Source organism: Syngnathus floridae, chromosome 2 (genome assembly GCF_059516105.1).
Source record: "Syngnathus floridae isolate MCC-2025c chromosome 2, RoL_Sflo_1.0, whole genome shotgun sequence".
NCBI lineage: Eukaryota > Metazoa > Chordata > Actinopteri > Syngnathiformes > Syngnathidae > Syngnathus > Syngnathus floridae.
The window spans coordinates 7,544,464-7,557,379 of NC_142414.1; the positions used below are offsets into that span (position 1 = coordinate 7,544,464).

General features: G+C 45.9%; 1 protein-coding gene across 4 annotated transcripts in view; it reads left to right on the forward strand.

Annotated features, from left to right (window-relative positions):
* Nucleotides 1–12,916, forward strand: part of arhgef25a (Rho guanine nucleotide exchange factor 25a) — a 46,707-nt gene that overhangs the window by 23,147 nt on the left and 10,644 nt on the right. Inside the window, exons 1-2 of one of the 4 annotated variants that reach the window (XM_088398454.1) lie at nucleotides 1,030–1,599; nucleotides 2,376–2,478. In XM_088398454.1, the coding sequence (XP_088254580.1) occupies nucleotides 1,465–1,599; nucleotides 2,376–2,478 (238 nt within the window). In that variant the 5' untranslated portion in view covers nucleotides 1,030–1,464. Of the gene's footprint in view, nucleotides 1–1,029; nucleotides 1,600–2,375; nucleotides 2,479–7,004; nucleotides 7,513–12,916 lie in introns of those variants that run through there. The other 3 variants (XM_088398471.1, XM_088398463.1, XM_088398488.1) reach the window with 3 other exon arrangements.

Genomic DNA, 12,916 nt, shown 5'->3' on the forward strand with positions numbered 1-12,916 from the left:
AACCCGGCCGGCGACCTGCTGAGGTTGCGCAAGACTTCCGCTCAGATTTCCGCTCAGGTCTGCCTCCCTCAGGTCAAAGATGGAAATGCTGTACTTGAGTCATATCTGGTGTGGTAGGTCAAACATGTTCAGACGACATAGCGTCCTATCAGAAGAGGCACAAGTACGTACTTTGTACTCAACTACAAGTAATTGTGTAAAAAAATAAAAATAAAAAGACAGAGCAGGTAAATTCTGAAAGCATAATCAGGACCGCACGAGCACAGACCAAAAACGGAAGACTGTGCCTGAAAGCTTCAACATCAAGAAAATAAAGGCCAAGGTTGCTGGGCAATAAATCTGGTTGATTTATCAACCCTTCGTCGTCATCCATGCAGGTTAAAAATGGCGCTTCCAGCCAGCAGAGGTCGCTGTGAGAGTAGAAGACGTCTGCAAGCGGCTTGGCAAGCCATGACAGCGCTAAGTTTAGCCTGTTTGGTGAGCGATTGTGTACACACACGGCTAATATTAGACTCTTGGCACTTTATCCAGGACTGTTACCGGCACTTAGCTCCGACTTTTTCAGTCTGCTACTGGATCCTCCGGGAATCAATCCGATGGACGGAGAACTAACAGCAAATTTTGGACAAATAGGGCGATGGAGGCAAAGTCAGAGAAGTTGAGGTTTGCGCTAAGCTCAAAGATTCAAAGACAGCCGCAATTTGGGGCCTCCCTGCCTTCTGCAGCAACTTGATCTGATACTGTGATCTCTAAAAAAGAAGAAGACTCAGTATTTATTGGAAGTGTGATGAAAAGCCTTCCTTCTTTGGAAAGAAGACTTTCCTGGCAACCGCAGTGAGAATTGAGCAATCTTCATGGACTTTCATTGTTGGAAGAATAACTGTGACGATTAAACACGGCATGAACTTTCAAACAGATAACACATGGGCTTCATCCAATTTTATTTTGGATGCATTTTGCAACACCGGGAAATAGTAAATTGCTCATTGTGGTCATTTCAAGGACTTGAGTGGAGATGTTGGTCCAATTACTGATGGTATCAGAAATAGATGGGCTTCAGGGGCTCTGCGTTCATACCTTATTTGGGGTTGCCCCTGCTGCTTGAGACTTCACACTCTCCCCGTGTCACTGGCTGAGAAGAGGTGGATCTGGATTTGTCACAGAAAGGCAAGAAGAAGCGTAGCCTAAATCAAGCTAATCTGAGGGATCCGTGTCATGAAGACACGGAGGGGGGGAAAGTAATGGTAGATGAAGGGAGGATAGTTTGGGGGCGGTGATCTTGTGCAGCCAATGAAGAACTAGCCGGGAGGATTCCAGAGAGAGCGACGGACGAGTCTGGGCCAACCGGTTGGACACTTTCAGAAGAGGCTGCGGCGGACGCAGAGGAAGACGGAGCGAGGAGGCCCCCATCAATCTGCCATGCGTGTTTGCACAGGAGCTTTTCATTAGAAGCTGCGCTTGGGGATGGAACAAGAGAACAAGCGAGACTCTTTGGAGGCCAGAATGAAGGCGCTTCCCAAGAATCAGGGACGCACGGACCAGATGTTGGGAGCCATGGCTGACATGCTGACCTCGGTGGCATTGCCCAATCAAGCTTGGGTGAGTTGCAAGCACATGATTGACAGCTTGCTACAGTTGGTAAAAAAAAAAAAATCTATAAAACAGCAAAATTTAATGTAACTGCAACAATCAGAAGAAAATAATTGAAGAGGTAAAAACACATCATTTTTTAAATTTTGTATTTAACAGTTGAGAGTCCAGCTTTCCAAAGGTCATTAAAAGAGGCCTTCAAAAAGAGCTTTCTGTTTTTTTCGTTTTTTTTCATCATCCACATTTTGTGGCACCCTCAGCGCCTCGGGCTGAGCATTCGAGAGCCGCTAGATGACGATCCGGAATGACGTTTCATGACGCTTCATGAAGCGTCATGAAGCTTCATGAAGCTATAACACGTATTTCTTTCAATGTGACCTGTGACCTACTCGTCCAAATATGCTTTGGGGGCCTTTAAAGAGCCACGTGAACATGACATCACCATCATTAGCAGAAAGCATCTGGCATTGTATTACTCCACAGACTGTCTGGTAGTCTTCCCTTCTTCTTTTTCGGGGGGGGATCAATGTTTGTTTGAGTCCTGTGAATGAAGCTCACGTGCCAGGAACCATCACGCCATAACAGTGAGTAGCGTCGGCAGACTGAAACCTCTGCCCTTCCACTCAATTGTTGCTGATGGAGGAAAGCGGGAAAGCCTTATGGAAAAATACAAGCATGACTGTTAGATTTTTGTGGTTGTGAGAGCGTAATCACTCTTAGCCAGACTTGCTCCAGGAGAGCAGGACTGCCTCTGACAAAGGCGCTCTGTGTGTGTGTGTGTGCAGCTGGTGGAGGGCGGCGAGGCGGACCTCCCATCACGCCGAGAGGAGAGGGGCTCCGTGCAAGGCCGCTGGGAGCCCGATTGGGAGCGCTGCCGAGAAGGAACAGGTAGGACCGGAAAGCTCCGCCCGCCGTGCTCGTCCAAACACTGGCCCTCACCTAACCAGTCACCAGCAACAAAAGCTTCCCGCTCGCTGGACTTTCCGTCTTTATGTGGAGGCTGTAAAACGAACCCCCCCACTCCCCATGAGCCACTCAATCACTCGAACGTCAAAATATTAGCACACAATGTTAATTTTGCCGCATTTCAAAACAGGCTTTTACCCTTTTTTTTTAATTGCTAGTTTTTATTTCCTTTAGATTTTTTATTTTTTGAGTTTTTTAAATTACTTTTTAGTAGAGAGTTGTTCATTTATATTATTTTCTAAATGCTTTGTATTTGTAATATTTTTTTTTAGTATCTAGAGTATTCATATTTTTTTTATTATTTTTTTCTATATCTGGAGAATTTTCCCAGTGCAGGATCACTCGGTGAGTGTCTAACTAATTGCATACCATATGGATTAGAAGGGGGACTAATCTAAGTAGTGCCGATAAGCGAGTAATATTGCAGTCGAGTGGACCCCCGCAACTCACGGAAGTGAGTCACCAAAACATCCAAATACAATTCGCGTTCATTTTAAATGCATTATGGAAACAAAAAAATGGAGTTAAACTTTGAATAAGCATTTTCCACCCGAAATGCGTTGCCCCCCCCCCCCCCCAAAAAAACAAATATAAAATTAAAACTGCAAAACGTATCCTAATTTGTTACACTGCCGACGTGATGGGAGAAATTTCACAATGGCAATATGTTTGTAGCCAATTGTGTAAGTTGTCCGTTCGTTGGTGGCACTTCTTGAGGCACTTCATTCCTTGTTCCTTGAGTGCAGTGGAACAAAAGGAACTTTGTTCTGGATCAGAGTTTGGATTGGGTGCTGTATGTGTAAGTCAACGCTTGGTGTAGCAAAGAAGTGGCCCGCCGAGGGCGACAGGAAGCTGTCCGCGATGCTTATATCAAATGGCCTGCTTGAAAAACTACTCCAATTTTTCTTTCCTAAAAACAAACACAAAGAAGTTATGTCGAACCAAGGTGACCAAACGAGAACTTGCTTCTTCCGCCTCAGCATATCGGCCTACATTTCCTCCGGATAGGAAATTGCATGGAAAATGAGGGCAAGACAAGGCAGGAAGACGGCCAGACCACAACAACAAGAGGCAGACTTGGACTACCTCACACTTGTTCACGTTATACTTTTTCCACTGCCATGTATGGAGTATTACGACAATGTAGGAGGAAGTTGGACAAAAAGCTACAAGCGATAAAAATTGGATTGCAACACAGTTCACAGAGAAAAGCTAGAAAATTGGATTCTCGTAATATTTATTGATTTTAAAAAAAGCCTTTCTTCTAATTCAACATCTTAGCTATCGTGGAAATTGTAAAGATAATTCTTAAATGTAGTGGTGCCGTCATATATAGCTCAACTTTTCTTGTGTTGCGAGATAGGACCAAGGTCAGGCGATATTTTTTCACTTTGACTTGACAAGGAACTCAACAGGAGCTTTTAGTCAGATAGTGAACAATTTTTACGAAAATGAGGTCGATGGATTTCAAGCAACCATGTAACTTCACCTCAATGCTAACCTTAATGCTAACGCATAATGAGAATCACCATAAAGAAGCTAACAATTAGCATTTGTGTTGCAGTGTATTACCTTTTAAGCGGCAAATATTTGGACGCAAGTATCAACTATAAAATCACTCACAGGTATATTCTTTATCCTCTGTGAAGAACGACTAACATTCCTGCCGCTTCCTGAGAAGCAAAAAACGTGGCAATTTTTTTTCACTGCTGTATGAAGTCAAAATTATTTTTCCACATTAAAAATCGAACTTTTTTTCTTACTATTTTCTGTTGCTCGTGAATTTCGATGTACTTGAGGCACGTACGTGAACGAGCTCGCTTCTTGGAAGGCCATCTAACATGGATGAAGCCACTGTGGACGTGTGATTGCACGCCGCTATGCTTTGTCACGCCGAGGTCAGCGTGTTGTTGTGTGTGTATGTGTGTGTGGAAGGGATGAGATGAGGAGAAGGCTCTGCCATGCTCCGCAGAGCCATAAGGGCCATCTGTTTCGTCTTCAAGACGCCTTCACGTGCCTTGAGAGGAATCACAGCACAGAACCCAACTATCCAATTTTTCTCTTTTTGCAATCGTGACCAGTGTTGGCACGTGACGACAACCTCTTGAAATGACAAGAAGGAGCACCTTGAGAGGAGCTGTCCTCATCTTACTTAGCGTGACCGCTTTCAACACTCTCACGTACGTCCAACATGATCTTCCAACACTCTCTAATGAGTGTGAGGTCACGTGAGCAGCATGAAATCATTTCGATCAAGTTCTGCTTGAGGGTGGGAGAGTGCCGATCCCTGGAGGCCCCCTGGGAAGGAACTCGGTATGTGACCTTACATGGGCAGAGATCGACCTGAAGCTAAAGCTGAGTGGCATTGCGGTGAAAGGGCCTCAGGTTAATGCAGCATTTTGATGCACCCCATCACATCCTACAAAGTGAGACTTTCTTTCTGCGAGATGGAGATGCAGCCCACCCAAACTCGTTTCCCTCTACGTCTTTGGGAAAAAAGTGAACGTCGTGCAGGACAAGAGAGATGCTAACCTGACGGTGTCTCCCGTTTCGAGATGGGACGGCAGCCAAAAAGCTCCCCCTCGACATGTCTAGGATGCCCCTTCTCCTTAATTGGCTCTCAGCTTTGCCACGAAGGAAGAGGGAGAATAGCCAAGGGAATAGGAGAGGGGGAAAAAAATCGAAGTGAGCATATTTTGGCAGGGTTTCAGCTGGATGATGGACTGAGGAGAGGCTAATGTCAGTGGAGGTGGATGGGTGGGGGGTGAAGAACTGCATGCGTAACTGCTGAGCTGACAATGAGAGCACCGCTGCCATCTACTGTCGTGGATGTGCAATTACACAATCTTTTTTGTATCCACTCCTACAAAATAAGCAAATTTGGAATAATAATTGTTCTACTTGTACTTAGAAACATCTGAGTTCACCGTCTGGGCTCTTCAAATCATATTTCCTTCCCGAATTTGTCTCTTGCATGCGGATCGACTGTCTCCTGCCCAAACAAATGTTACGTAAGTTGATTTGAAGCGTGGGGGGATTCAAGGCGAGATAAAAGCAGAGAGACAAAAAGGTGTTAATGCATGCCCCCCCTAGATCATGAGCACGATTTTCCATATTCCTGCACAGTTTTTTGCGACACGAACGACACGATTTAATCTCCTATCAGCTCCTCGTCAAACGTGCCGAGCTTTTACCGAGTAAGCCGACGCCACGCGGACGGTATCGATGTCCGTTATGCAACAGCTATTAACGCCCCCTACTGGGCGTCTTGTGCTATCACACTTTGCCAGCTTATTTCAACCTCACATTTATGAATGTTGTTGACTTTCGAAGCGACGGCGGGAACGCTTTGATGCTCTTTTGAATTGCTTTATTTGAAGCACGTGTGGCGTAGAATCAACTTTTCGAGCTGACGTCTCACGAGGCATCTCGCTGTTCTTATGCAACGACGTCCGAGAACTTTTGAGAGTGACGGAAGGTGTCGCAGCGAGGCATAAAGCGGCACACCGCGAGGATTTTTCTTTCATAAGCGCACCTCGAGGATTTTTCTTTCATAAGCTTCTTAGTCACATGATGCACACACTCCAAACAGAACTCCAGCGGCTTCAGATGAAGTTGTCAAATTGTCTGCGTGATGCTGAGATGAGCTCGAGAATAATTGTCAGCTGCGGCCATGTTAAAAGCCCTTTGAGACGTTTCTGGGATTCATTCCTTCACCGCCATTGACGAGAATAGACGTCAAACATCGCTTTGTACTGGGCTGCCGTTGACGAGAATCGACGTCAGACATCACTTTGTACTGAGCTGACTTTGTGGAATTAATTAATTAATTTATTTTCTTTTTTTAATTTTATTTATATTTATTTAAGAATCTTGCCGTGAGATGCCACATCTTGCCGGACAGGTTGTAAATGTCTTTGCTTTTTGAGCTCATCTCCCGAGAAATGGGAGCAAAGACAAAAGCGTGGCATACGGAATCTTGTTCAGCACATTGTGCACCTTGAAAGCAGATCCCCAAGCGCCTCGCTCGTTTCGTCTTTGTGCAGAGACGACATCTGGGATTTGTTTGTCTCTCCTAACACATTAGCCAGTCACTGAGCTTGGAGATGAATTGTCAGGACACACACACACGCACACAAAGCATAGCAACATAGTGAAATTGGAGAGCCCACGGCTCGCTCCACGGAATTACAAAGAGAAAAGAAAAGCTGCGTGTGTTGAGCGAACACAGACGTCGCCGGGAAAGGCAAGAACATTCTTGCATGTCACTTTGAAGCAAACGGCAGCGCATGACACCTGCGACCTAACATGGCTTCTCTTCTGTTCGCAATATGAAGTCTCAGCGGCGGGTGGGAGGGGATCAACTTTTCATCTGCTGCTGCAAGACGGGGGTGAGGGAAAAAAAACAGCTGAGATGGAAAGGCGAGTTGGGCTTTATTGGCGGGGGGCGTTCAGGAAGAGCCAAAATGAGGGGAGTGGGAACCTTCTCCTGGAATAGCCAGTGAGGAGAGCTTGCAGACTCCACCCTCCATCCTCAGCCCTCCCCTCCTCTGTCTCTCTTGGCTGAAGCAGTCTGTCTTTTAAGCAGGCAGTTCACACAAGCGGCGAGCGAGCCAGCCTACTACATTGAAGAAAAACCGAAGACAATATGCTCAGCGCAAAATGGCTGGTCATCCCCCGCTCGCTGGATTTCTTTGCACCTTCTTTTGTGGACTGTGGATGTGAAGTCAACTAAAGGAGGAGGCCAAACGGACCTGATTTTGCTTTCCGCTCTGAACTTTTAACGGCAGGGGGTGGGGGCGGGGGGAGCGGCGGGTCATGCCCACCTCTGCTCATGGTCCAACAGCATGAAAGGGGGCCACCGTCGCCATCGCCACCATCGAGGCTGCTGTGGCTGCCAACACTTGTTCCGAAAAGTCCTGACTAAGTGTGGCTGCTGCTATGCCCGGGTCAGAGGTCAGTGTCACACACACACACAAAGTAAGTCAGTCGCTTGAAGTTGCTCTCCTCTCCCTCCTCCGCATTAGCTTCTTATCTCTACTCGTCATCCATCTTCTGATTTAATAAGTGAAAGCCTCCCACGAAAGCAACAGGTGTGACACACACACACACACTTTCTCGCATAAAGCAGGCAGAGACGGAACAGGAAAGGAGGATGTGCATCACACATTCTTCCATGAAAAGCAAGCGGGATGGATGAGTGTGTGTTTACGTGAGATGGAGTTGCAAAGCGTCCTCTCGCTGCGGGAATGCGCGGCACGTGGCTGCATCAAACACGCAAGGGGGAATGCCCCCCCCCCCCCCCCCCCTTCACGCCAACTGTGCCGTATGTTGTCATGAAGCAGTAGTCCAGTAGGAAGCTCCTTTCAAAGCGGCGGGTGGCGCCGACTCGGCGCTCTCATTGGAAGCCGTGTCGCCGTTTGCCACCGGTGGACACACGGCATCGCAAAGTTAATCAAAGAACGGGCGGCGGGCGCTCGGAAAGGGAAAAATAGCAAGCTGAGGCTGCACGCGTATAGGGGGTCTCGGGGGGGGGTCTTCATAAAGAAGGCTTTAATATTATTGGCTGGCGTTCTTGGCTAAATACCAGAGATTCCTTGAGTTTAATCTCTTATATAATAGATATTCTACTTTTCCATGGCCTGTAGTTCCCAACCCGCTGCCATCAGGTTCTGGAAGTTGGACCCAAAAGGAAGACTGAAGAGAAGTCACGGCGTCCCAGTTGATATTTGGAAGCGGAAAGCACTCCATGTTGTTTTATAGTCTGAACAGGAATTGGCTCCGTTCCAAGTGTGCAGCAGGCTCCGGGTTCAACTGGTCATGTGAAGCCCGTGCCCGCTCGTTACCACGTCGAGTCGCTCGCGTTGCTTGAGGAATGGAGAGCGGCAGGGCGTGAACTTTCTTTCCCCGTGGAATCTTTTCGTCGTGCTGCTCTAGGTAATCTATAAAGTTGGCGACGAGGATTAGATGTTCCCGCAAGCGTCGGAGAAGACCATCTGTCATCACAGAGGGGCGAGAGATTTTGAAATTCGGAAAAGCCAATTTTCTAAAGAGATTTCTTGAGCATGGGCTCCGTTATAAACGACTACATTTTCTTTCATGTGCTTGGCTGTCCATCGATGGCTTGTACGAAGGCAGCGTTTTTTATTTATGTTGTGATGAATATCGATCTGCACTAAACAAAAGGTTCCTTCCTCGTACTGATGATTTCTTCTCTTTTGTTTGCCTGGAACGGAGAGGGGGGTGACTGGCATCCAGTTTGTCCGTCCATTCCTTCCTTCCTTCCTTCCTTCCTTCCTTCCTTCCTTCCTTCCTTCCTTCCTTCCTTCCTTCCTTCCTTCCTTCCTTCCTTCCTTCCTTCCTTCCTTCCTTCCTTCCGACTGTCCTTCCTCCTTCCCTCCCTCCCTTTCTTCCGTCTTTCCGTCCGTCCGTCCGTCCGTCCGTCCATCCATTCATCCATCCATCCATCCATCCATCCATCCATCCATCCATCCATCCATCCATCCATCCATCCATCCATCCATCCATCCGTCCATCCATCCCATTCATTCAAAAGCCACCGAGGCGGACGAAATGACGGCCGTGAGTCATCCCGTCATGACGTGTGTGTCGGCCATGATGTCCCAATGTGCAGGCTCTTTGGCGCTCCACGGGGCGTTGCCTCCCCTCTCCTAACCCAGCATGGCACGCTTAATCTGATAATTTACGATCTTGTTTCAAGTCGGCTGGCGGTGGCCGTCTTTTGCGAGAACAAGCAACTCAATCAGCTCATTCTCTGTAGGCCGCCTCTTCTTTTTGTGCCACAAAGCAGGAAGCACATTGGATTTAATATGGATCCAAAAACGGGCTGCGTTACTTTTGTTTTATGGACGATAATTTTGGCATGAAGGGAAATAGAATGTAGAAACTTGATCCAATGGCAGTGAGGAGGGATTATTCATCTGAACTCGACGGCACGGAGGTTGGAAAGATTGGGAAGATGCCCAACAGTGGGAGCCATAATTACGGAAAATGGCTACAAGTCAGCTGTGCGATATTAGCACCCATCTGCACGCCTTAACAAAGTCGTTTTAAAACACATTCCACTGGACATATTTAGGTTATTGCTGTGCATTTTATTTCTCGTGACCCCCCCCCCTTTCCAGGCTTGGTCGGACCTTTGGAGTCTTGCTCCTCCCCCACAACAGAATTGGCATGCCATCATTTACATCAGCGGCTATCCCAAGAGCTAGCTGTCATTAGCGCTAGCGGAAAACAAACTTTCAAAAGCTTCCTGTAAGATCTGAAAGCCAAAGGCTGCGAGGAGACACTTTTTGAGACTGACCAAAAGCGCTCAAGATTCCCGACTAGGAAACGTGAGAAGGAATTCACATAAAAAAAGCCGCATAGACTCCCAGTGACAACACAAAACGTGCTTTCCTTATGCATACATGGTCATGTTGGAAGGCCCATAGAAATCTCCTACATCCACAATTATTTTGTAAAAGAAAAATGCTGAGTCATGGAGCAAGTCATGCAAGAGTGTTGTGATTGCCTTGCCAAAACAGAATTCTTGCTTTGAATGGACGATTCCACCCCAACGTGGGCCAGCGGTCGCTTCTTGATGGCTATTCGTTTGCTTTCCTTCGCTGTTTTGCTTCTGCTTTATGATTGAGCCAATGGAAGGCGCAGCTTGTGTGCTGACTGAGCCGTGTCATAAAGATACACACACACACACACACACGCACACACAACACACACGATACAGAAAGTATTGATGGTACTTATCAAGATTTGAATTTTTTTTTAATTTAATTCTTGGCCTCTTTGTTTTATGCTTTTGTTTTAAAATTTTAATTTTTTATTTTAATTCTTGGCCCCTGTTTAAAAAAAAGTCATGATTTTTGGGTAATTTCTTTTTTTTACAGGATTTTTAAAAAATTATTTTAATTGTTGGCCTTTGTTTAAAAATAAATTCAAGATTTTGGGGATTTTTTTTTCGTCAAGATTTAATTTTTTTTTCTTATTTCAATTCTTGGCCTCTTTGTTTTGTGAGCACCATGTCTCCTATTTGGGCATTTTCCGACGAGCACTTAGAAATCAAATGAAGCCACTTTGTCGACGTCTTTTCCTCAGACACTTTGTGACAAATGGCTTGCGTTGTGACGGAGAGCAGCCCTGTTGGCAAAAGTGGGGGAAAATTGCAGCGTGGCTTTTTTTTTTTTTTTTTTATGTCTCAGCTGGAGAACCTGTTTTTCACATCAGCTTATAAGGCAGACTAGAGACATTATGGAAAAAGCAACCAAAATAGCAGAATTGAAGGTATGCCGCCACTGCCGCTGCACTGCTGCGCCCCGACCTTGTGTGCCGGCCGAGATATTTTTAATCTTTGCCCCCGAGCCCACCCTGCGCCCAGCCTTTCCGCCGTGTCCATATGATTTTGTTTTTCCTTGCCTCGCGCATGCAGGCGGAGGACAGAGGGGGGGGGAAAGGACGAGGTGACCTGTGGCAACCCGTGTTGCATGATTTGGAATCTAACCCCTCCCCCCCTCCCCTTCCTGCCGGTTATGAATGATGTGCAACGTTTCTCTTCTTTTCTGCTCAGCGTTTTGCTCAATTTTCTCGGACGTATGAGTTTTTGCACAGCTTTCCTCCAACTTGCAAGCTCCTTTTGGCTTCCTCAAAACGCCATTGGTAAATGTGAGAAGGAGGCGGATGAGGGAAGAAATTATGGAAGACAGGAGTGCATTCCATACCTTGTTTAGCAAGAATTCTCCCACAGCAGCCACTTCTGAGGCCACTTTTTCAAACGATACTTTTTCCCTTTTGAACCTTGCGATCCACTTTTTTGTACGTGTTGTGGTAAGCAGTTCCCAAACACGGGCGATGTTACACCAACAACCTTTATTTTCATTTTCAGAGAAACAAATAGGTGCAGATGCTGTTTTTATATGACCAAACTGCAAAGATGTTCATTTTTCTTGGGTAAAATTGTATTTTTTTTAGAACTGAAGATGGATTTTCAGAGTAGAATTATTATTATTTTTATTATTATTATTTACAACTGACGATGTTTGCTAAGATCGTAAGAGTAGATTTTTTTTGCAAATTATGTTTGCTAGGATTGTAAGAGTAGATTTTTTTTGCAACTGATGTCTGCTAGGATTGTAAGAGTAGAAATTTTCTTTTTTTTTTTTACAACTGACAAGTGCTTGGATTGTAAGAGTAAAATTTTGCAGTCAACGTCAAATAGCCTGAGAGTTGCGTCTTTGCCGTATACTAAACAGGTCACATTGTCACGACTCGTCCCCGGTTGTGTTATTTATTATATGTAGGTTGTCATGGTTTCCGTCCGTCTGTGTACTCGCCCCTCCCTTCCTGTGTCAACTCACAATCTATGTACTAAACACAGTCACCTGCCTCTCGTTACCTGTCTCGTATTTAAGTCCTGTCTGCATGTCACTCCTGTCGGGTCATTGATGTGCTTTGTCCCCCGGCCTCTCTGTCGTTCTTGTCTTTTTGTTATACTCGTTCCTAGTTGAGCTTCTTGTAGTCTGTCTTTTGAGTTCTCCAATCAATCCTGGTCCGTTCCGATTCCTGGCAACATCAAAATCTTTTGCTTGTAGAAATCAAGTTTTAGGGGTTTTTTCAAAGTCACTTGTAATTCTTTTTACTTGGCGTGCAAAAACCTTAGCGAGCGCACTGTAGCGATATGAATTCTAGACTGCGGCTAAAAGCATGTGTGTGTGTGTGTCACATTTGCTTGTGGTCCTGTTTAGTGTGTTGTTGTGTGAGTGGAAAAATGTTGTGTATTGGTCTGACGTCCTCCTAATGGCCAGAAGCAAAAGCGTATTGTTTTCCAAATTACAACAAGCGCAGCTGCTCCGGTCGAAACATTGACAAAAAAAAAAAAAAAAAAAAAAATCAATGCTAATGATGACACATACAAAGCGGCAAATCTTTTGTTTTCTCATCTTCCCATGGTCTCCTATTTTGTGCGGCACTCTCTCACTTTCTTCTTTTGACTTTGGTTGCCATGGCGATGAAGTCGAGAATCATGACACAATATTTGTCTGGAAAGCTTTGAGCTGCTCCTTTTGTGCGCTCCTTGGCCTCACCAAATTAGCGTGATGCAAAAACAAGTGGAGATCGTAGGTACCGCTCGGACTCTGATCTCACCTGGCTCGCATCCTGACCACCACTTTGCTTTGTGTTCTCAGCCCTGCTGGACTTAATGTCAGCCTTGTTTGCCAACGTGTGAGTCATCCCCCCACTCCCCCTCTTTGGCGTGTGCCTGGATAATCATTGCGATGATGTGTTTGCGTGCTAACACGCGAGCGGACTTTTTGGTCGTATCTGACTCAGTTCTTCTCTGGTATTT